Here is a 25,463-nt window from a genome sequence, read left to right on the forward strand (position 1 = left end):
TCTGCCACCTGATTTAAAGTGTCCGCCTCACTAAGTTCTCACAGTGGTCTGTGCGTGACATCTGCACAGAACTAGCAAACAATGCCGTGATTATGCTTCACTTGTCTGTCTTAACACTTGCTTAACTCCTGGAAGGTAGAACCCAGTCTGGTCTAGTTTTTAATCTTCCACACTGGGCTATCATGGAAACTGCCATATACTCTTATTGATGAATGAAAAGAGGCCAAATTATGATGAGAACTCAATGGTCAACTTTGTTTCAATACTCCTCTGAGAACTCATCAATTTACTTCAGAAAAATGTTACTTCTTTTGGTAACAATATTAACTCTAGTGTTATTTTCTTTAACAAAATATAGGACAGTATCAGTAAGGGTGACTACATTATTGCAATTGACGCATCTAAGAAAATAGTATTAGAGATATTTGAATTGGTAACTTCAGTTCATCTCCACTGGTATTTTGAGAAATGCATGCTTCAAGGTTGAGATTTCTGCAAAGATCCAAATTAAAAAAAAAAAAAGTTTCAAAATAGATATACAAGGGAGTTTCCAGTTACTATGTCTGCGAAAGGTTCAGGATCTATGGAAGGTGGACAGTGGCAGTAAGAAAACTATATAGAATCTCAAATCTTTAAAGATTATAGAGAGCTGATCTAGGTCCATCTTTTTCATTCTCATAACAGAAAATGCCTGGAACAAGGAAGTGCTCAATAAACATTTGATGAGTGAATGTATGAATGACTAAGTATGTGAATGTTCGGGGAATAAATAGATGAATAAGTGTATAAGTAAATTGAGCTCTTATTATAATATTAATGTATAGGGCAAAATAAATCAGATATAATATCAAAGTAAGAAGACTTGGCAAGTCAACAGATCTCTATATAGAAAGAAAACAGGCATAAAAAAGAGAAACTTTAGAAGGAAAAGAAATGACTCTAAACATAATTTATTGTACTAAAATTCCAATAAAAGATAAGATATGGACTGAGTTTGGTTGAAAAGACAAAATCAAGTTTTAGATTTTTCCTAATTGCATCTGGATAAGACTAAATCAGGCTGTTCATTTCCAGGTTCCAATTGTATGTTTGTGATCATAGTTTAGATTATGTTTACAACTCATGAAAAACTAAACTTGGACAGAAACTCAAGCTGCTTCTTTCTGTAATGGCTTTCTAACTTCTTTTATGTTGATTACATTTAAAAACCACCATACAGAAAAAAAAAAGTAAAAATGAATAGTATTATGGTTGCGATTGGATTTCAATAGCCCTATGACCTATCCATTATGTTATAGTATCCTCTGGAATAACAAATATTTGAATTCTAAATATCTGAAATTTAAATAAGAACTGATGGTAGGTTGAAAAATAAATTCCAATGCCAAAATTTAATTTTGCACTGCTGCATAATTTTTATCAATCTAAATGGCATACATATTTAAAATATAATCATTGTCCTTTGGCTAAAGAAACAGTATGAAGTCATTGTTGTGAGGGAATAGAGTAATGGTTAAGGTTTCTCTTTGTGGCTGCTTTGAGATTTTATTGTGGGCTGCAGTTGACAGTCCAGAGGGCATATGGAAATAATGAGAGTCTTCATTTAAAAGATGCCCTTTCTAAAGTCTACGTCCCTAAGTGCAGGGAGGGGAAAGTTTGTGGTAAGTATCATGATTTTCCTACAGTTCAGTTTCTCTATGTTGTCAGCATTGTTCATTCCTTTTCCTTCATTCCATAATAGATTGAGATAAGGTCACTCTTGGCATTGGTTATATTGGGGAAGGTAATAAGCTCACTTAAATTTAAATCTCCTATTATTCAAAATCATCATGAAAACACATTGAAATATGATTTCTTCTCCCTAGAATATAGACATCATTAGAGTAGGAACTATATTTCCAGCCCTCAGACTAGCGTGTGACATATAGTTACCTCAGTAGGTATTGACCATTATTCTTGATGTTCTAGATCAGTTGATTGAAATTGACTAGACCTAACAATCTGGATCTCATCTTGGCACCAGTATTTTCCAGTACTTACCATGTAACCTTTCTGAGGATCAGTTCTCTTCTCTAATGTGAGAATGGGGTGTGCTGCCCAGCCTCCTTCAGGAAGATCAGTTGATATGATTTATGAAATGTGGCATCCCAGATTGTGAGGTGATACACAAATGTATAGTGTTGTTAGCTCAACAAGGAAACAAACAAAAACTTTTGAACTGGCTATTTGTTACCTGCCAACCAGCAAGTCCCCAGTCCAAATAGATCAAGACTGGAAACGTTTTAGGTTGTACCCTGCAGAAAAGTGTCTGAAAGCAAGAAAGGGTTCAAATCTAGCATATTCTCTGGTCAACAGGGCTTCATGTCTGGTATAGTAGTTGTGACTACTTAGAAGAAGGAATACTGTCTACTAATAAGCACAAATGAGGCATGTGGAGTAGCTGGTGTCTTCCCCAAGACCACCATTCTTTGATTCTCTGTTGATTTAGTGTTGAAGAAATGTAGACTTTGCCATGATGAAATCTGCTTTTCAAGATACAGATAGGGCTGCGAATTTATTCTTAAGTCCTTGTGGCTAGACATGCAGCAAGGGTGAATAAAAGGTGTCACTGATGGCTGGGTTTCTTTAACCCATTCCAAGGTAAAGCATTATGTTGTTCATAAAGAACTGATCAACTTTTGGCCCTTAGATGTGAGAATTGCCAATGGCAACACATTTTGTTACTTATAAATTCTGTGTTCATTGTATATCCAGGAGAATATAAAACCTTAGTACTAAGATCTTTATTAAAAATCTATATACAAATATTTAATATGGATCACTTCCCATTTGATTATGCTATACTTCAAATAGCCATTCTTGGCCAGCCTTCATACTAACACAGATAAACTATCAAGAATGATTGCTGAGGAAGTGAAGAAAAGATGAGAAATCAGATGGATGCAGCAAACCTTAAAAAAAAGTTTTTTCATATTTGTAACTTTTCACTTGTGTTCAGTTATTTAACTGATAAGTACAATATAAATAATAAATTCTTTTAGTCTTTTAAAGACTTATGAAGGTGTATAAAAAGAGCCACAAATGCATATAATGCTATTCAATAGATACAGTGGTGCTGAACTAAGGTGGAATCCTGCTTTTCGGAGCTCAAATTTAGGGAGCAAGAAAGGGACAATGCAGTTATTGTGCTTATGAACACCACCCAGACATACTTAAAATGACCTGTGACTACGACAGCAGTTGCTCCTCTTCCTCAGCCCTCTACCTTCACCACTTATAACCAGAGTTGTTGGATGGTTCTTAACACAAAACTCTGAATATATTTTCCATCCCTATGAGGCTCTCCTTGGACAAGTCTTAGGACTCTGAAAAGCTAAGAACAGCTACTACTGCTCCTAACCCCCCAAACTTTGTTTCCACCTCTCCTTCATTTTCCCATAGCAAAGCCCCCTGTCTTTCTCCTGAACCCTCACTCAGGATTCTTCACCAGCGGACTCCATTGTTGACTCACTCTGCCCGTTGTCTGTTCTTGTCTGATCCTGAGTCCCTCCCCTTCACAAACCCAACCCAGGTGTCATTCCCAGAAGAGCACACCACTGTTCTTGTCTCCTTTCTCCTACAGAGCTAAAGACAGTGGCTGAGATTCAGTGATGTTCCCTTGCAGACTCTCTGGGGGACTGGGGGAAAGAAATGCACCATTTCTTCACATGTTAACAAGGCTTCACGCACTGTGATAATCTGGTGATAAAGGGGCACATGCAAAATGTGCCTTTGGAACAACTGCCTAGGACTGATAACACAAAGGGCACAGGAGGGCTCATTCTCTAATGCAGCACCCATGTTTGGAGCATCTAGTACATAAAAAACAGCAGGAGGCATTTATATTCAGGTCACCACACCAATTCAGCAACATTTATCTAGAGCAAACCATTGCACTGAGCACCAGATGTATACAACTGAATATAAGAAGCTTCAAGAAGCTTACATTCCAGTGGGAGACTCGGAAAAATAAACATGTAATTGCAATATAGTATGTTAGGTCTAAGGTAAATGTACAAAAAGGGTGGCCTAGAAGCATCCAGGAGGGACAATTAACTCACCCTGGAGGTTTATATCTAAGGCTACCTGAAAGAGCTGGGGCTTAAGCTGGCTGGGACTTGTTCCCATCCCTTAGGTAGATAATACACAAACACATAAAAAACCATGGGAATGTCTATGGTTTTATTTGTGTAACAATTCAGCTGCATAATATTAAAAAGGTTTTGATGGGCATATTGAGACCATAACCAACCTTCATAACATTCTGTAATTAAAATGCAGAAATATATTTGTGCTCCAAATAACTACCTTATGAAAAAATCCTTTGGGACCTAATGCCTGTTTAGAATAAAGAATAGCACCAAACTGCAGAAAAGATGAACAAAAATGGCAATGCTCTGCTTTTTGTAATTGGTGGTTAATACATTAAAAACACTATGAGGTTTTCATATGAATGAAAATGCATGATTTTACCCATTATGGGTTCTGAACATTGGTTGGAGAAATACATTTCTGAATTGTTTACATTTCTTGGCTTTATTATAATGGTAGTTATGAGTGAGTAGAACATCAGTCGTATACTTTGCAATGTAAAGTCTCTTCAAAGAAATGAACCTCTGAGTCTCCGGGGCTTACATTCTCAATAATATAACCTCAATTATCATATACATGAAAAAGAAGTTTAATCTCACGACTTCAGAAACCCATATATAGGCAAAAAGAATGAATGGATGGAGCTGAAGTAATTTTCCCCCTAAGAGAGACATTTAAAAAGGCCATGTTTTTAAGGGCATTTGAGTGGCGTAGTCTGTTAAGCACTGGACTCTTGGTTTTGGCTCAGGTCAAATTCTCAGGGTCATGATCTCAAGGTTGTGAGATCAAGCCTCATGTGAGATCAAGCCTCACTCCACTCAGCATAGAGTCTGCTTGAGATTCTTTCTCCTTCTCCCTCTGACCCTTCTCCTCCTGCTCTCTAAAATAAATAAATAAATCCTTTAAAAGGCCCATATTTCGTGGGGCGATTTGGGGGGTAGGAAAAAAATAAATGAAACAAGATGGGATGGGGAGGGAGACAAACCATAAGAGACTCTTAATCTCACAAAACAAATTGAGGGTTGCCGGGGGTCGGGGGGTCGGGAGAGGGTTGGTGGGGTTATGGACATTGGGGAGGATATGTGCTATGGTGAGTGCTGTGAAGTGTGTAAACCTGGTGATCCACAGACCTGTACCCCTGGGGCTAATAATACATTATATATTAATTAAAAAATAAAAAATTTTTTAAAAGGACTATATTTATTTGGAAGAATATTTATCACTATTATCAATAATAAGTTAGGGAAAGTTAACAAGAGAGGGAACGGAGTTAATAGTCACGGTGCCTAACATGTGCTGAATGCTTTGTTCCTCGTGATAACCCAATGAGGTCATTTTAATGATCTCAGTTTTATAGGTGAACCGGTAGCTAGAAAGGAACAAAGGCAGTAATTCCAACCCAGCCCTGTCCCATCTTTTTTTTTTTTTTAAGATTTTATTTTATTTATTTGACAGAGAGAGAGAGAGAATCAGAAGTAGGCAGAGCAGCAGGCAGAGAGAGAGGGAGAAGCAGGCTCCCCGCTGAGCAGATAGCCCGATGTGGGGCTCAATCCCAGGACCCCGAGATCATGACCCGAGCCGAAGGCAGAGGCCCAACCCACTGAGCCACCCAGGCGCCCCAGCCCTGTCCCATCTTAACCTTACTTTTTTTTAAATTCTTTTTTTTTTAAGGACTTTATTTATTTATTTCACAAAGAGAGAGATGCAGCGAGAGAGGGAACACAAACAGGGGGAGTGGGAGAAGAAGAAGCGGGCTTCCCGTAGAGCGGGGAACCTGGTATGGGGCTCAATCCCAGGACCCTGGGTTCATGACCTGAGCTGAAGGCAGACATTTGACCAACTGAGCCACCCAGGCAGCCTTTACCCCTACTTTTACATCACCGCACCTTATACCTCCTCTATGCCTGATTAACATGTAATAAATGCTAGCTTAAATTATTTTTTCCCAATTTTAAAACCATTGAATATCTATTTTTAAATTCTTAGTTTGTCAGTTACTCTCCTAAACTCAAAGAGCAGGAATTGGCAAGCTTTTTCTGTAAAGCGCCAGATAATAAATATTTTAGATTTGGAGGGCCATAGGATCTCAACGGCAACGGTTCAACTCTGCTACCACAGCAGAAAAACATAGAAAATAGACCAAAGACAATACGTAAACGAATGGGTGTGACTGTGTTTCATTAAATGTGGAGTCCTGAAGAAGGAGTAAGGGGCAAGGTGGACAATCAGGTGACGTTTTTCCCAGACCTAGGCTCACATTCACAGAAGAATGTGTGCCAGGAATCAGAGACATTTTGAGTTTGCCAAAGTGTCTAATTGGAAGGGATGAGTGACCAGAGATAACAGGGGCTCAGAAGTGGAGATGGCAGTTATACAGATTGCTGGTTTTGTGTCACATGTGTAAAAGCACGTCTAGTACGCTTAGGACTTTGCTATAGATCACATTCCCTTAATGGCCCTTTCTGAGTACTATGCTTTTCTTTGAAGAATTTCACATGCTTTCACTGTCAGCTGGTTTTGGTCACTGCAGGAAGGGAGGGACCAAGCCCCGATTTACATTTGCAGAGACTGACTGACTGGCTTGCAGACAGGTGAAGTGACATGCTCAGGGGAGGTGGGGGGGTGGGGGGGTCCACTAGCCAGCCCTCCCCCAGCTCCCAGTTTAATTGCTCCATCCCTAACCTTTTGCTACTGACCTGTGGCATATTCTTAATATCTTTTAAAGATAAACAGATGAAGTTTTTCCTGATTACTCTCTCCTTTCAGAAGAACCAAAGCCATCTTTAAAAGAAGATAAAAAGAATACTTGAATGCTTTTTAATTTCTCATTTAGATTTGCAAATCTATTTATGGAAAAGTCCACTTAGCAGCTATTCAGTCTTTCATCAGGATCCATTGCAGGGCAAATTGATTTTGTCCCATTCACTAATAGCTTGCTTTAGGTCACAGAATCTGAGGAGGTTGTGACTACAGAAAGTGCCATATGAAAAATAATAAAACATTGTGTCGAAGGAAGCACTAGTAGAATAATGAATTTTTAAAAAGACTTTTATTCATAAGATCTGTGAAAAGTACAAATGAACAATGGAATAAATTAATAAGTGATTTCATTAAAATACTCTGCTTTACATAATTAAGACTTAGATTTTATAGATTATACTCGGTTTCAATTTCATGAGGAACAATTTGCAGGAAACCAGGAAATGTTTCTATTTTGCTATCAATGCTTTTCCTTTATTCTATGGAATCTGTGTGTTCAAATGTTATTTTATGGATAAAGAAATGTGGTTCTTACAGACAAGATAACAACAGTGTTTCCATATTATGTAGGCATATTCTGGGCTGGAACCATATTCTAGCCTTATTTTGCTTGTTTATGTTTGTTTTTTTGTTTCAATTTTTAGGACTTTTTGCCAGAGAATGAAATCTTATGATTTGGCTGCTGAGAATTCTTCAGAATTGAATGATAAATTTAAAAACTTGCTTTCTTAATACTAAAGATGTATCTAAACAATACTAAAAAATATGTCCAAATCTGTTTTTTGACATTTAACATTATGACTTTTAAGTTGTTTATTAACCGCCAAAAGTTTCAGTATTATAAATGTGTGAGGGCAGTAGATTTTGTTGAGTAAATTTTCTTAGGATCATTCAACAAATATTATAGCTAAGATTTCATTCTGCTTAATTACATTCATGCATTAGGCATTTCTAAATATTAGAGCAAAAAATTTTTCCATTTCTAGGGTAAATAAAGAGAGCATGTATTTTTTGGAGAAATATTTTTATTGTAAGTATTTTGATTTAGGAATCATTATTTTTCATGACATGTTATAATTAAATCATATAAAGTCTACAGCCTATAATAACATTTTCTCTGAAAGCATAATACCCATAAATGTTGAATCCTTTAACAAAAAATTAAAATATGTGGTAGTTATTTATATTTTGGTTTATAGATTAAGGCATAAAGGACAGGATTACTTAAATATTGAATACCTGGTTAAAAGAATCTAATATTTCAATTTAGTGAAAAAATGAATAATTTGGACAAGTAGCTGTGTTAAATATCTGACCTAATTGCAGTTACTTTGGGTTTTGGTATTCCATCATTTCATTAAAATATGTTGATGGCATTTGCCTAACTTGCAGTGTTTGTGTATGCGTGTGAATTTATGTGCACATATATATTTTAAAATCCAGGCATTTATACATACATGTATTTTTAAAGTGTAACATTCTATAACAGAAGGAAAATAATGGAGCATCACTTGAATAATTTCAGTTTCAAGTTACCTGTAGAATTTGAGAAAAAAATTACAAATTTTCTTGACAATTTGATTAAGGCTTCATTTTACATGTCATTAATGGCAATGCCTTAGAATAGATTTAAGTTAATCTTTCACAGGATACTTTTGGTGAAAATAGAGTGAAGAGACTATGTAGTACTTGCCATGGGTTGAATTGTGCACCTCTCCCCATCATTTGTAAATTGAAGACCTAACTCACCAGTACCTCAGAATATGACCTTATTTGGAGATAGGATCTTTACAGAGGTAATCAAGCTAAAATTAGGTCAACAGTATGGGCTTCAAACCAATCTGATTGGTGTCCATATAGAAGGGGGAAAATCTTGAGATAGACATTCATACAGCAAGAACACCATATGAACATGAAGCCAGCCATTTACAAGCCCAGAGTAAGGTTCAGGAGGACTTTTCCCTCTGCATTCTCAAAAGGAACAACACCTTGATTCTAGATTTTTGACTTCTGGAACCATGAGGCAAAAATTTCTGTTGTTTAAGTCACCCAATTTTTGTGGTTCTCTGTTGTGACAGCCCTAGCAAACTGATAGTGATTGACTTCTTGCCAAATGACAAATCAAACTTTTCCCACATTAAGTTTTGACAAACCTCACTTATATGATCTCCTTTGCTTATTAACCAAATGCTCTTTATGAGTCACTGTAGTTTCTGAAATCACTGCTTTTCCTAGGAAATTATATATATATATATATATATTTCCAGAAATCTGGCTTGTGTGACAATTTTTAGTTTCTCTGGAATAGAGATGCTATAGAAGCCTAAAGCAATATAATTATGATCAGTCCTGGGACTAGAATATTAGCCATTATAATTTTTTCCTGAAAACTGTCTTAGCCAAAATTTTTAATGATCTGATTCTTTTTGCAATCTGTAGAGTCTTTTATAGGTGCCCATTTAATCAGAAGTAAGGTGTGGAAAAGAATCAATGCTATATTTGAAGAACTTCCTCTAATGCTAAACCAAAGGGTTTACTATTCAAAGTTGAATATTTAATGCATTTCCCTTTTGTTATAAAATTAAAAAGGAAAAGTGATTTTTTAATTAAAAAAATAAAAGATTCCTGAACTGTTTTCCATGTCTTTTCTCCTCTTCTAAGGTAGAGAGACATTGGATTTCAAACATCTTGTAAAGCATAGCTCTAGAGCATTGTTACTCAAGGGAAGACTGCTTAGTATTTTCCAAAAGAGCATGCTATTGGGCAACCACAATTTTATAAAGCTTATTTTATGGAATCTGCTATGGCTTTGTGATACTAATGCAGCTGTAATGCTTGAATAAGCTTAGTCAAATAAAGCTGATAAAAATGCTCACTCCATAGAAATAACTGCCCTGAATGATCTAAATTTCAGAAATACTGGTCTTTTAATAGTAAATCCCTCTTCAGATAAGCTATTTGAAATGAGTGGTGAGGGGATTTCACCGTTCTCTGTCACACCGATGTCCCAACACCTGGAATCTACCCTGGACTGACTGAGGAAAGTGGCTCCCTCTCTCCCAGCCCCCAGCACTAATACCAACATTGAGTTCACCTCACAGTAAATACCAATCAGATTCTTAGAGGACAGGGTCTTAAGTTTCTATTTATTTCTTACTCTTGAGGTGCCAAGGATATAATTTTATCTCTAGAATACTCGATTAAATGACTGCTCTTTCTTCTGCCTAGTACAACTGAAACTGAAATGTTGAGGGTGTGAAGGAGATAGAAAAAATTCAGTTATTCGTCATTTTGTTTTTATCTTTGCTTTTTAAAGTTGTTTTGTTTCAAAATCGTAATTGGCCAGAGATAAAGCCTTTTTTATGAGTTGCCAATGAGAGACATCTTCCAGACATAAAATTTAAGATCAATATTTGGTCTATTTGGACAAACAATTCAGAAGATTAAATATTAGGGACTAAGCAATACAAATTCTTTGAAAACTCGGGTAATGAGTAGACTTCAGAAAACTGGTTCTCTTTAACTCCCCTGTTTCAATTTCCTTTCATATCAAAGAGGAAGAGAATACTTGCTCCATTCTATAGATGTGTGCAGCTTTATCAGCTGTTTCTAAAACTCCATGGACTCCTTAGAAGAAAGATTTGTATAAAGTATTATTTGTGTTTACCTAATTGCTTGCATTTTTAAAATATGAGCATGGATACCTTAATGTTCTTTTCAGACATGCATAAAGGAGCTTCAAGCTCATTTAGAAGCCCTTTGAAAGGCACAGGAAGCTGCTTTTTTCCTATAGATTATGTGATTTTAAACAACACAGCAAATCACATCTCTCTCTAGATTCTTTGCCTGCATTTTCTTCATGGGATATGTGGACTCAATCCAGAAAGATGAAGGGTCTGGCTCTACTATTCTGATCTGTTCTAAACTTTTCAAATGGCTTAGTGATGATGTGGGACCAAGTTAAACAAAATATAATCATATCCTATTACAACGGTGCTCATTCTAGGTATATGTCTTTTCTCACCAAAATTATTAACTATTTTGCTTCTTTGACAATTTAAAAAATTCCATTGATCTGTTTTCAGCCAAATTATGGCAATAGCATTAAATCTGGAGTAACTATAGAAAGTGTCAATTTATATTACTCATAGTTAAAGTTGTAAAAAAATAAGGATACTTCCTTGTAACTTTTATTTCAAAAGCCCCTGGGGTACTCAATAAAATTAGTGGTTATACACTCTATTATTGGTTATATTAATATTAAATTGGCTATATGAATGGTTATATACTCTAAAATATCCTTATTCATTTACATGTACATATAACAAAGATGAAATTATTAAATTATTACTGCTTTTCCAACAAATGGATGAAAATTTCCTCATAAATAGAAAACATAGGTTCAGTTTTATTTATTTTTAAATATATCAGAAAACAAGCCAGGTTGATTCATGAAACGATTACCTAAAAACTCACATCACTTCTTGGCCTTTTGGCTAAGATCAAGTGTAGTACCTAAAAACTTACCCAGAGAAGTAAACTTGAAAGAAATTTAGATCTTAGTTCTTGTATTCTTTTAAATTTCCTGAACGTAGCTGATGAGAATGTGAGAAACCCCTTATTTTATGAGTATAATTTTAAGAAGAAGCTTTACATGAAGTCCTTATCATTATTATTGAATACACTTATGTGAAAAGAGTATGAATACCTGTGTGTCTTTTGGGGTTGGAGCAGGGTGAGGAGTTGGGGGGAGGGGAGACTGTCACACTTTCTTAATGAAAATAAAGTAGAAGCTATTGTGACACTGCAATGGTGGGATTATGACTCCGTGTTGGGTAAAAGCAGCAGGAGATGATTAATTCTTAAGGAATAGTTGATTTCCATGAAAATGTCTTTAAGAAAAAGGAAGTAAAAAATACACATTAGAATCAACAAATCATGAAAAGCTAATGATTTTGAAGCACTGAGTTTCGTATTCTTTTATTCTGAATTGAAATAGCATGCCATTACTCCAGTCTTTTCTATCTCAGTGAGTTTGTGATTCACCGGCAATGGGGCAATTTAGTAGGAGGAATGCTGGGGCTAGGTAAAGTGTTTCAATTATGCATATTTGACCCAGGAAGAAAATGAATCAACCCAAACATAAAATGCTAGAAAATTAATTTCTCAAAGGAAACTGAATATAGTTTATGGATCATATGTCTGTCCTGTTCAGATCATATTCGCTAGGAACCAGAGTCTAACTTCTGTTTACCTAAAACCAAATTCACAAAATTTGGGAGACTTTCTGTAGATTCTGTCCCCAAACTTCAAACTTATAAAATTAGACAGACCCTAAGATGGCTTCTCTTCTTGCACGAGACCTCCTGCATGCATGAGGTGAGGATGGATTATTTTTCTAAAATAAATCTGATGGAACCTGTCAAAGTCATTGTTATTTTAAAAGTCATTGTTACTTTTTAAAAGTGATCTCATGGGTCTTGTTCATTAATTTCAATCTCTAAACTACCTAACAATATGTAGTACCCTTTGACATTTTGATTTGGGCCACTTGAGCATGTACTGGTAGTAAGGGACCTTGGCCATGATTTCCATTATTTCAACATGAAAGATAGAGCCCTATTAAAATAGCTATGCTTATTAAGCTTAAAATATATTAATACTCATTTGAGCAACTTTAAAAAAGATTTTATTTATTTATTTGTCAGACAGAGAGAGACCGAGAGAGAGCACAAGTAGGGGGAATGGCAGGCGGAGGGAGAAGCAGACTCCCCACTGAGCAAGGAGCCTGATAGGGTACTTGATCCCAGAACCATTGGATCATGACCTGAACAGAAGGCAGACGCTTAACAGACTGAGTTTAACAGACTAACCCAGGCATCCCAATTTGAGCATCGTATTGAATTGTATCACTCTCAAATTTACATGTTGAAGCTCTAACCCCCAACATGATAGTATTTGGAGACAGGGCCTTTGGGAGGAAATTAGGTTCAGATGAGGTCAAGAGGGTGAAGCCCTAATGATGGGTTTAGTTCTGTTATAACAGGAGATGGTAGAGAGCTTGCTTGTTCTCTGATATGAGAGGACACAGTTCTCTTCCTTCCAAGCCAAGAAGAGAGTCCTCACCAAAATCTGACTATGCTGGCATTATCTTCCGCAATTTCTTGCCTCCAAACTGAGGAAGAAAAATTTCTCTTAAGACATCCAGTCTGTGGTATTTTGTTATGGGAGGCCCCACTGACTAAGATGATGCATCAACATGCATTTGTAAATTGGCCATCAGCACTTTTATTCATCTATACTATTTCCAATGCCTGATCTGGTTGTAGAAACCTCTCCCAGATGTTGCACTTTTTGGAGACGACAACCCTAATAACATTGCAGATGCTAGTTCTAATTGTCTCATTAGAAAAAATGCATGTCTGCTTAATTATTGACATTATTTAGTAAATATATATATATTTTTTCAGTCAAAGAAATGCACATCTTTTTCTCTATCCCACTAGTCTCTCCTTTTCTGTTGGAAACTGAATTATTTTGACCAGCTAAGTTTCCCACTTATTAGATGTACATGTATGCTTTTACTTCTTTTAGTAACATATCTCTTATTTGAACATTTTCATCTATCATGAAAATATATTTTATTCTTTATTTAATTTATTACTCTGGTAAGAAGTTAATATGTACTGCATAGCCTTACATATGCAGAAATACTGTGGTTATTTAATAAGATACTTTTAAAAAACTGATTCCCTTTAGCAAAACTTAAGAAGTTTTTCACATTTATTGTTTATTTGAACCTCACCGTGTAAAAAGTGCTGAAGCACTACATCCTACTTAAAGATAGATGACTTACTCTCATCTTAGAGCCTTATTGAACAACAACAAAAAAGAAAAATACCAAAGTCAGGATAACTTTATGTCATTGTATTTATCAAAACCTTACATAATCACAGGTAAAAACAATAGTGTTTATTTCAAAAGTACACAGAAATATCACTAGGGAGTTGAAATTCTTAAAAAAGAAGTTGGATTTTAAGAGTGGAGTTATTTGGGTTCTCTTAAATAGAAAAAAAAGAATTCCTCAGAAATCCTTGGCCACCGTGGATTGGTAAAACACAATGCATTTTACCTGTAATATGTTGGGAGTTCAACACATTTTGTTTCAAAAAATGAATTCTAATTATGTACTCATTATTGTTCTTCATCTCTGAATTCAGTTTACTATTTGTAGAAAAAGTAGTAAATGCTAAGTTGAAAATGAAAAGTTGAAAAGGCAGGGGAAAATTGAGCTAATACAGGAAAACACATATACTTTAATTTGCAGTAAAGACTACTGAACTGGAAAGTGAACTAATGGGTCACAGTGAGGGACTACCACCTAGGAAGGGAAATTCTGCCTCTCACTCACCCAAACACAAGTGAGCTCTTCTTAAAGCACCTCACTATCTGAATTTGCCCTTGAAAACACCAAAAGATCATTTTATTTAGGACCATGACAATGAAGCCACTTGAGAATTAAGAGCTTTTTTTTTTTTCCAAAATCAAAATAATTTTAAAAGAACTTGATATTTAGATTGTTCTGACTGATCACACCTCATAATACAAATATTGAAAGAAAAGAATTATTTACATCCATGGCAAGAGCCAGAGCATCGCTCAGAACTTGTGATGGGTAATAATATAAACATAAGCAAATTAGTTTATATATTCCCATAAAACTGGAAAGTCCAGACCTCTATCTGACTCTAAACACAGCTGGCTCTGTGAACCTACACAGTGGAACCTGGATCCTGCCTCTTTTCATCTTGCAACCCACTCTCCAACTAGTGGGATAGAGGACTACTGGTAGACCCCACCAGCTTGCCAACCTCAGCAGAAATAGAATGTCATTCAAGAGCTCCAGAAAAAATGTGGAGGAGTCTGATTACCCAAGAGGGTGTTCTGAATGGTCAGGATTGTTTTAAAGAACCAATCCTATGACTGGGAGTTAGATGAGGGTTCACTTTCTAGTTCCAGTACTAGAAAAAGAAATTCTGCTGGAAGAATATGGGGAGTGGGTCGGTAGGAAGAATTGCCAGTTAATGTAAAAAAATAAGTTTATATTGGCTACCTCTGCAGGTTATCCTCTGAAATATCATTTCAATGATCATATCTCAAAAATCTTAGAGAAAAGGTGGCAGTTTAAGCCTTTCATTGAAATTGATAGGAGATCTCTTTCTGGTGTGAGACAAAGCTATTTTTACTTTGAAAGAGAGTGAATAATTTTTTTTAAGTGCCTAGAATTTGAAGCCTTCTAAAAATTACTCTAGGGGTATTTATTATGGTTTATCAACTACATATATACATAAATATATAAAGCATATATGTATATAAATATATAAAGCATATATATATATATATTAACTAGAGCATCTAGGATTATTTTGACAAAGGCCGTTTTTGTGAATTGTCATGGTTTACCTTGCCTCTCAAAATCTATTTTCATTCAATTATATATACTTGTAGAAAAACATAATTTAATTGTCACAGATGTCTATGTGATACATAGACATTCTGCAGACACCAGGATTGATAAAAGATGGATTTTTCATTTTTCAACTTTATTTGCCAAAAGATATTTTTAGCAAAGTTTCTCAAAAATTCTTACTTACATGTGTTTTCTAGAACATCTAAATATAGTAAAGGCCATTCTTGTAATTGGGAATTACATTCTTAATATAATTTTGGAGTAATACATATTTTTATATTGCCATTGTTAGTATATACTCCTTCTCTGTCCTTTGTTCTCAGATTTTCAAAGGAAAAATACAGCATTGGAGTACTCCATAAACCATATCACATAGGAAAATGCAAAATTCATAATTAATGCTTTTATGTAATGAGAATGTAATATTTTATTTATATCATTTTAGAATATAGGGGCTTTCCTGAGCATCCTGGAAGAGATTGTATTGTCATTTTCCCCTAGGAATAATAATAGGCAAGTGTACTTGGCAGTTTGATCCGATTAATAAGGCATGATGAGGTTAAGTGACTTCTTTTAGGAGGCTTGTGATTTAGCCTTCAGTGCCTAACCCGACTGTGAATCTGGGTCTGTGGAATCACTCCATAAGCAGCCGCTAGTTTTATGTTATGGGGCAGAGTCACAGGGTCTTTCAGCCAGATCCACACTTCTTTTGCAGCTGATTATAGCTTTCTGTATTTCATACAAAACAATTTGTGTGAAATCAGAAGGAATGGAATTAAAAAGTGGGCATGGAAAATACTGCCACATATCCTAGATGCTCTGAGATGCCAACTTCCCAGGAACATTGCCCATGTCAAATTTCTCAATAATATTTACCTCTCATTTTTCCCATCATATCAATAACCAGCTCTTGTCATCTTCAAAGTACTTCTCAAACATTAAATAATCTCAGATTACACACTCTGTTATTCACATATTTCTTGACCAGCTGTCAGAGAAGGCAATTTATATTTCCCCTCAATTTTATTCCTCTTGGCTTTGTGTGGCTTCTGCAGTAAATTTGAATGGAAAATGAAAGGTACAATTTAGTATGTTTCCATAACAAAGGAAACACATAATTTTCCATAAGCAGTATAACCTTCAGATTACTTTCAAGTTGCTTATAGTTTTGCCTTCTGAGTTGGATATACAGAATATATTTTCAACATCTTTGAGTCTTCATTAATTTTCAAGTGGAAATTTTGAGGATGTGAAGGAAAAAAATCTGAAGAATCATTTAGTGTTAACATTTTCGTCCATTTAAAAAACTGTACCATACTTGTTTTGTCAGAATTATAAGGTGAAATAAAATTTGGGATTCATAATAGTATCAGTTCTCTTAAATATGAGAGTTCTCACTTTAACACTGAACTTACATTGCTTTCTGAATTTATATGGTTTCTCATTTTTCTGATAAAAAAAGAAAAAAAGTATAGAAATTCTTGTCCCTTTAGAAATTTTTTTTTTGTTTTTTAAACATGTGACCGGGGAAAAAGAAAATGTGACCAGGATTTGACTAATTTGTATCAAATCCCAATAGATGTGTTCTTTTGGTTTCAAGATACCGAGCAGGTGCCTATATTTTCTGCAGAAATACACTCCCATACCCAGTTCACTGAAGTGAATCTGAAGTGCAAAAGCAATTCTTCTGGTGTTCTCCATCTAGCAGAAGCAGGAAGTCTTCCAGAAGTTTAAAAACTGGAGATGAGCAACATATCAACTTTCAGGTGGCCTCTCCTAAACACTTGTAATTCACTTACTCTCCAGCAAATCATTATTCCAAAGGTTTGATTCACTCATAGCCGCACTTGGATCTTAAATTGCACTTCGAAGCACTCCTATCCTTCATCCATTTTCAGAACTGCCATTAGAAGTGATGGGAATTTGGCACAAAAATCAATGAAAGGATATGATATGAGATCGTTCTAATTTTTCCTTCTTTGAGATCCATCTCAAGTACAGTCTGTGAAATCTGTTTTTTAAAGGTATTTTTCCATCTTGCTATCATTTCAGCTAAATTGGGTTCATGAGCTTGGGATATGTATTCACACAGATTTTCAGAAAAGAAAGGAGATTCGTTGGTGCTATTGTTAATTTCTACCTAAAATTATTTCAAAACCTTAATTCATTTTACCACTATTTGCCTTATAAGCTTTTTAATCTCTTAAAAATATGGGGCTAGATTTACTAGTGTTACCTAAAAATGCTTGTACTAGTTATATCTGGTTATTATTAATACCTACTAATACGTACACTTGAATGTATTTGATTTTCTTTTTCCTAATCAGTGATCGGATTTTATGACACTTATTTTTATCAAGAGAAGTATATAATTGTTTATTGATAAACATTTAAAAACTAACACTTTATTAACTAGAGCACTTAATTTGGCATGCAGTATTTTCATTTCTTCCCCCCCAATAACTAAAAATTTTCATATGAACTGGACTCAAACTCTAAACACCCCATGTACACAGCTGTTAGAAGATTCAAAATTTGTCTTTCTCTTTTAACAAATCCCTTGACACTGTAAACATTTGTATTGCAACAAAGTAACTTCATTTGTTACAGATCATCTCTCTTGGTTTGTTGATAGGGCAAAACAGTCTCCATTAATATGAATAAATTACAGTAAGTGTCCTTCTTATGTATTATAAGAAGGAAATTAGTTGATGAAGAAAGTCATTGAAGGAGTCATAACATCCCATTTTGACTCCCTGAAAATACCTTAGGCTAACATACATGTTAAATGGAAACAAATGCCTGCATTTATTGAAGAATTAGTCTTTCAATTTCCACTACTGTTTCTGAGGTTAATCTTGCCCTTCTGGTCTTTCTTTGTCATTTTAGTAATGGTTGTACTGGCCACAGAGGTGGCTGTAGGAATAATGATGATGATGATGTTGATAATAATGAAGAGATAGTTTAGCAGCTGTTGTATTTTCACTTATTGAATAACTCAATGTAGCGGGAAATTTTCCAAGCAATTGACATAATTTATTTATCCACCATCATAAACCTGTAAGTCATATCTTACCAGTCTCATTCCTCAGATATAGAGGTTTTTCACTCAGAGGTGAGGAGCCATAGTGACCTTTTAGCCATGGAGTTAATCCCAGTCTGTCCTGACTGTAAAACCTGTGGCAGACCTGTTTTGCTTTACTGTTTCCATGAAAAAACTACACCTAACTGAAAGGAAGAGTTGTGCAAGGTAGAGAAAGAGGTTGAAAGATTGAAAGAAACACTTTAATTCCACTCTGAGACCTTCAAGGAATACAAAGAATTCCCTTCAGTTTGAAAATACTAAAACCTTTCAGCTATTATTTAGCACATTCTAAAATAACCACAAGTAATCTTTCTGGTTAGGCGAAATTTATTTTGTGCCAAGTGTCAAGGAGTATGAAAATTTGAAATTTGTTTTTTAAATTTGAAATGTAATTTAGAGGTAAAAACTAAAATTAAAAATGGTTAATTGTTGGATGCCTGGGTGGCTCAGTCAGTTAAGCATTAGACTCTTGATTTTGGCTCAGGTCACAATCTCAGGGTTGTGAAATCGAGCCCCATCCAGCTCTGCACTGGGCATGGAATCTGCTTAAGATTCTCTGTCACCCTCTTCCATTGTCCCTGTCCCCACTTCCTCTTCCTTTCTCAAAAAAAGAAAAAAAAAAAAAAGGAAAAAAAAAAGAAGACACTTAGGTATATTAGAAAATGATTAATAAAAATTTCCTTTTTTGATATGTAATTCTTAAATTATTTTCAATAATGTAGCCCATATTTAAAATATATGAAATATATTGTTAAACTTATTTTGGCAAAAATATTGGAATTGTTAGAGATGTTTTTTCTCTTTAGGATTCAATACATATCTGTATAATTTGGGATTGAAAATACTGTGAGAATCACTTGACTATTCTGGATGGTTTTGAATTGTTCTTAAATGTAACATGATACAGTTGTTTCAGATGATTTCTAACTTACCCCTAGAGTTAACTTCCTGTGAGTCCAGGATTGTCAATATAATCAGATATGCCTAGTCTCCATTGAGAGGGGCTTGCTAATCATACAAAGGCAGCAACTTTGCAGGAATAAAATGAAAGAGCTACAAAAATTTTAAGTGGTTCCTCTGTATATAAAAATACCACAAAAATAAAGAGGTAGAGGTACCTGGGGGGCACAGTGAGTTAAACATCTACTCTTGATTTCAGCACAAGTGATCTTAGGGTGGTGAGATCAAGCCCTGTGTCAGGTTCTGCACTCAGCATGGAGTCTGCTTAAGTTTCTCTCTCCCTCTTCCCTTGTGCCTCCCTCACCCTGGCTCGCACCCTCTCTCTCTCTCAAATAAATAAAATAAATCTTAAAAAAAAAAAAAAAGAGGTAAACAGTTGAGGGGTAAAGCTGCAACTTAAGATCAGATAAAATTTTACTATCATATGTGTGTGTTTGTGTATATACATACATATCTACACTCTTGCAATGAGTATAAATGTATGAATATGTATAAGTACATATACATGCATAAACATGAATATTTGTATATTTACATATACATGTATTTAAAAATATACATACTTATGATCAGGTACATGTATATGTGTGTACAGTTTTTTAAACCATCAAATGGAGGTGGTTTATAGAAAAGCAAACCAAAAATTTCACAAGATAAAATATAGAAAGGGAAAACAAGTATACAAAAAGCTCATCTCTAATAATCAAAGAGTTACAAAAGAAGCAGAATTTTCCTTCTGCATGACTGCCAATAGTATGAACACTGGTAATACCCAGTATTGTCAAGGATAAGAAAGAGATTCCTAGCATATAAAAATTTAAAAAATATACCAATTCTCAAATACATATATGTACTTTCATAAGATATAAAAGTGATGTTATTTGTCTAAGAAATTCTATATTTAGGAAATTCCCTAAATCAAAATTATTAATGTTCTGAGAAAAATTCTGTCATGTTCCAAGGTAGAAAACTTTTTGACTAAATTATGCATAGCCATGAAGTGACATGCCATGCAGCCACATAAGTGGTATTTTATGGAACACATATGGCAAGAGAGCTTGTTTATTATATATTGCCTAATATAAAATATAAAGGAAAGAGTGATGATGACTTCAAAAACAAATAAAACACGTTTATATTCCTATCTGTATATACAGAAAAGTAGGTATAAGTAGAACAACACATTAACAGTTGTTTCTGGATCATGAGATTATTTATTTTGCTATTTTTAAATATTTTTTGAATTTTCTCCCATAAACATGTAGACCCTTGAAAGCAGGAATAAAAATGTTTACTGAATATAGTAAGATTTTCCAACATCTTTCCACAGAAGCTCACTTAGATCTTCTGTGCCCCTTCACAAATAAAAAATGAATGGCATCAATAGAAGGGTCAATTGCACAGTTAAACCAGGATTCCAAAAAGGGTTTCATCCATTTGAACTACTTTATCATTGATTTTGTTTCTTCCTCAGAGGAAACATTTTTGATTGCATTCAGAACTGACATACTGACATACGAACCTAAATAAAGGAACAAGGTGTTAAAAAACAACTTGACCAAAAATCCCATTGCCTTTGATGGTAGTGGATATAGGAGGTGATAAGGGAGAAGTAAAAATGATTGAAGGTGATGACAAAGTTTGTGACTCCCATGGAATTATTTACAGAGATTAGGAGAGGAGGAATGCTAATCACTAGGACATGTGGATTTCGGAGTGGATGTAAATACTAGGGTAGTGGGCGGGAAGTTTGGCCCTGCCACTAAGGAGGTGTGCTCGCCTACAGAAAATGGTACAAACAATTTAAATATACTTACATAATCTGTGTGTTCTTTTGGTCACCAAAATTTAACATGAAGTTCTAAATTGTAATTTCTCTTTCTGAATGTTTGATTAGGAAATGCATCTACTACCACAACTGTGATCGACAGCAAAAATGGATCCGTGCCCAAATCCCCTGGAAAAGTGCTGAAGAGGACGGTCACAGAGGACATAGTGACAACATTCAGCTCCCCAGCAGCCTGGCTTCTGGTCATTGCTCTGATAATCACATGGTCAGCTGTTGCTGTTGTTATGTTTGACCTAGTGGATTACAAAAACTTTTCAGGTAAGATCTGTGAAATGTGGGTTTTAGAAGAAAAGAAACAATGTTCTTCTCTCCTGTCTTTTTTTCTTTCCATCTCATCTTCCTGGGAGAAATAACGTTCCCCATGAACATGAGAGAATGTCAGTGTCTGGTTTCCTTCTTCCCCATTTCCTTCTATTCTTCTTTGAGTATTGTAGTCAGTAATTTCAAATGAAGTATATTTCTATATTTGTAATGCCAAACACAAGCTGAATGTTACGGTCCTGTGAAGATAATGATGAAAAAGTTTGGTGGATATTTGGTTTGGGAACAGGGACTTTATCAGTTTAAAACCAAACCAAACCAAATAAAAAACTTTCGGACAAGTGGGAAATTGTGTAAAACATTTTTAAGTCCCTCTACCATCTGGCTCCAAGCTTGCTTTCCAGACATTCTCTTTGCTCCTCCCATCAAAATATCCTATTTTGAGTTCCCGAAAATAAAGAGTGTGAAAAGGATTTTCCCAGAATTACTCATAATGAGATACTACATCTTGAGTGGCCATGTGTTCTTATGGGTTTGGAGTAAAACAGGAATAATGCCAAGTGAGGAAAGACAGATTTTCATTATGGTATATTCACTCTTTGAGTATACCGTTTGTCACTTTGTTCAAGGTATTCTGACACTTCTAAAATTATATTTGTCTATTTCCACACCTGACATGCTCTATTGACTGTGAGTTCCTTGAGGGAAGGACTCAGTCAGAGTTATAATGAATATTAAATAAGTAAATGAATAAATGTATGCTTTTTAACCACAAGCAAAACCATTTCATTAAGCTCTTAATGTGCTCCTACATATTTGCACCATTCACCCCACACCCATTTCCCATTTTCTTTCTCCAAAGGGAGTGGAATCAGTAGATCTGGAAACTATAAATATCATAAATTGCATTCTGTACAGTCAGGAATCCTCTCTACTTCTTATTATGGTATTATGCTTTTTTAGTAATTATTTATCAAGAACCTAGTATATATGCCAAGCAATGGCTACATTAAAAGAAATATAAATATTAATATTGCAAATCCATAGAAGAGGATCATTTGTGTTTATTGACATGGCGGTGTGATTGAGATGATTCTTCCTGCAATACCATTAGTAGCTGTGTTAAAGTGAGCATTATCTATCAGGTAGAGATAAGTCTCATGATGTCAATGAAAGAAAAACACTATCCGGAAATGTGAAACTCTTCTCTAAATAAATAATACTTTGGGTATACTGTGTAATGGAGGCTTTTAAAAGGATATACAATTGAAATGCCTGTAATATAAAATTAAGACCTAGAGTTTTAAGTGAAAACTTGGCTACATGATTCTAGATGATTTTATTTCCCTTGAGCCTTTATGAGTGGTGATATTTTGTCTATTCTTTCTTTTTCTAGAATTTCATTCATTTACATTTTGGAACCAAATATGATTGCAAAATACAGTTCTTTAAGCTTTACAATAGATATATTTTAAGAATTGCTTGTAAAATCTCATATTTATAAAGTTAATAATTTAGTAAGTACACCACAGAAATTACTGTTGCAAGGAATTTGTTCTTAATTATCTTATAAAATGAGCAGCTACTTGTAATTAGACTTTCAGATTAGATTACTTAAGTGTAAGACACACTTACAATCCATGGTAGAGTTTCCTTGCACTACTGTAATTAGGTGTTATTGATAATGCCTATGTTACTGGCATTTCGTCTCACGGGGAGAAAAGAGCCTCTGTATTATTGCTACTTAATTTCTTTGTTCATGGAGTGTTTATTAGGCACATCTTCAGTATGAGGCCTCCTCTACCAGTTTCCTATATTTATTAGTGACCTAACCATCTATCCATTCCCCACAGAAAGAAACCTGCAAGTCATCTTTTAAATCTGCTGGACACGATCAATCACCATGCTGGATGCCAGCTGACTCTCACACGTCTCATGAATCCCCTCCCTTCTCTGGTTACCACTGTCTCCGTTATTACATTTCAGACCTTGATTCTCTGTTGAGGGCGCTAATGCAATTTCTTCTTGTCTCCTTCATCCAGTCTCTCCTCTTTACTCTTGCTCCAAAGGTATCTTCATAAAACATAAATTTCGCCAAGTGTTTCCTATTGCCAAAGTACAAATTCCTTGGCACGAAACTCAAGTCTTTGGCTTAGATCTCTCTTTTCATCTTGTAATTCAGCGTATGCAACCCGTTTTCCAGCCATCCTTACTATTGCTTTTCCCTGCTTTCTTTCCCTAAGAATACATATATTCTCACCCTTCCTTGCCTCTGCTCATACCATCCTCTTCCCACTCCACCCTCCCAATCAAGTATAATAAATTAGTTAAAAATGTGAACTCTGATGCTGGATTTCCCTGGTATTAAATCCAGATCTTACAACTTCCTACCTGTGTGATATTGGGTAAATCATTTAGTCTCTCTTTGCCTCAGTTTCATCATCTATAAAGTAGGGACAATAATAGTACCTATGTAATAAAATTGTTAAGACAATTATAGAAGTGAATATATTTGAAGTGCTTAGAACAAACCTGCTTTATTACAAGCACTGTAAAAATATTAATATCACTAGTAGAGATTCATTCCTCCATTTTCTTTTCTTTTTTCTTTTTTTAAAGATTTATTTATTTATTTGACAGACAGAGATCACAAGTAGGCAGAGAGGCAGGCAGAGAGAGAGAGAGGGAAGCAGGCTCCCTGCTGAGCAGAGAGCCTGATGCGGGGCTTGATCCCAGGACTCTGGGATCATGACCTGAGCCGAAGGCAGAGGCTTTAACCCACTGAGCCACCCAGGTGCCCCTCATTCCTCCATTTTCTTAAAGAATGAATTCATCCTTCAAGACTTACTCCGTTTTTTGGTGAAACATTCTCAGATTTCCTAAGAAAAATTCACTGCACTGTGCTTTCATTCCCTTAGTACCTTATGGGTAGTTCTATAAACAGCAGTTAACACACTGTATTATCAGTATCTCTTTACTTATCTGTTTCACTCAGAAACTTAAATTTATCTGAGGAAGGGACTGGCTTATTCATCTCTGTACATGCGTACGTGTCATGTAGTAAGTTTTCTGCTAACTGTTTCTTATAGGTATAGGATGCAAATGTTGAAATTTTTATTTTGAAATAATTTTTTACAATATGAAGAAAAATAATAAAATTTTTATTTTATGTATTCTTTGACCAACTTTAAAAATTAATAAATACATTTAATAAAATCATAATTAAACATAATAAAATGTTTATCAGATGAAATGTTACTTGTCATATTTTATAATGGTCATCCATTGCTACATAATAAATTACTTCAAAAATAAGTGGTTTAAGGGGCGCCTGGGTGGCTCAGTGGGTTAAAGCCTCTGCCTTTGACTCAGGTTGTGATCCCAGGGTCCTGGGATCAAGTCCCACATTGGGCTCTCTGCTCCATGGGGAGCCTGCTTCCTCCCCGCTCTCTGCCCGCCTCTCTGCCTACCTGTGATCTCTATCTGTCAAATAAATAAAATCTCAAAAAATATATAAGTGGTTTAAAATAACAATACATGTTTATTATGCCAAACAGTTTTTTCAGGTCAGGAGTTTGGGAAAGACTTTGGGTAGATCTTGAGGTTGCAGTAAAGAAGTTGGCTGGCGCTGTAGATATCTGAAAGATTTTTTGTGGTAGTGGAACCATTGGCAATATGTCTCATTCATTTGGCTGTCAAGTTAATGCTGCTGTGTCTTCACAACATGACAATTGACTACTCTCAGATCCAAGAGAGAACAAGAAAGAAGCCACAAATCCTCTTAAGACCTAGACTTGAAAATCATATACCATCAGTTCTGCAAAATCCTTTTGACTATGCAGGTCAACCCCATTTGTTGTCCTAAGAGACTACATAATGGTGTGAGTACCAGCAGGCAATGATCATTGAGGACCAATTTGAAGGGGGCTACCACCTATTCTACTCTT

General features: G+C 35.2%; 1 protein-coding gene across 2 annotated transcripts in view; it reads left to right on the forward strand.

Moving 5' to 3' along the window:
* TRDN (triadin) overlaps positions 1-25,463 on the forward strand; it is a 391,091-nt gene that overhangs the window by 26,270 nt on the left and 339,358 nt on the right. For both annotated transcript variants that reach the window (XM_080806278.1, XM_080806279.1), the window contains exon 2: positions 21,304-21,513. In XM_080806278.1, coding sequence (XP_080662404.1) covers positions 21,304-21,513 — 210 coding nt within the window. The remainder of the gene's footprint in view (positions 1-21,303; positions 21,514-25,463) is intronic.

The sequence above is a fragment of the Martes martes genome (assembly GCF_963455335.1).
Source record: "Martes martes genome assembly, chromosome: 6".
NCBI lineage: Eukaryota > Metazoa > Chordata > Mammalia > Carnivora > Mustelidae > Martes > Martes martes.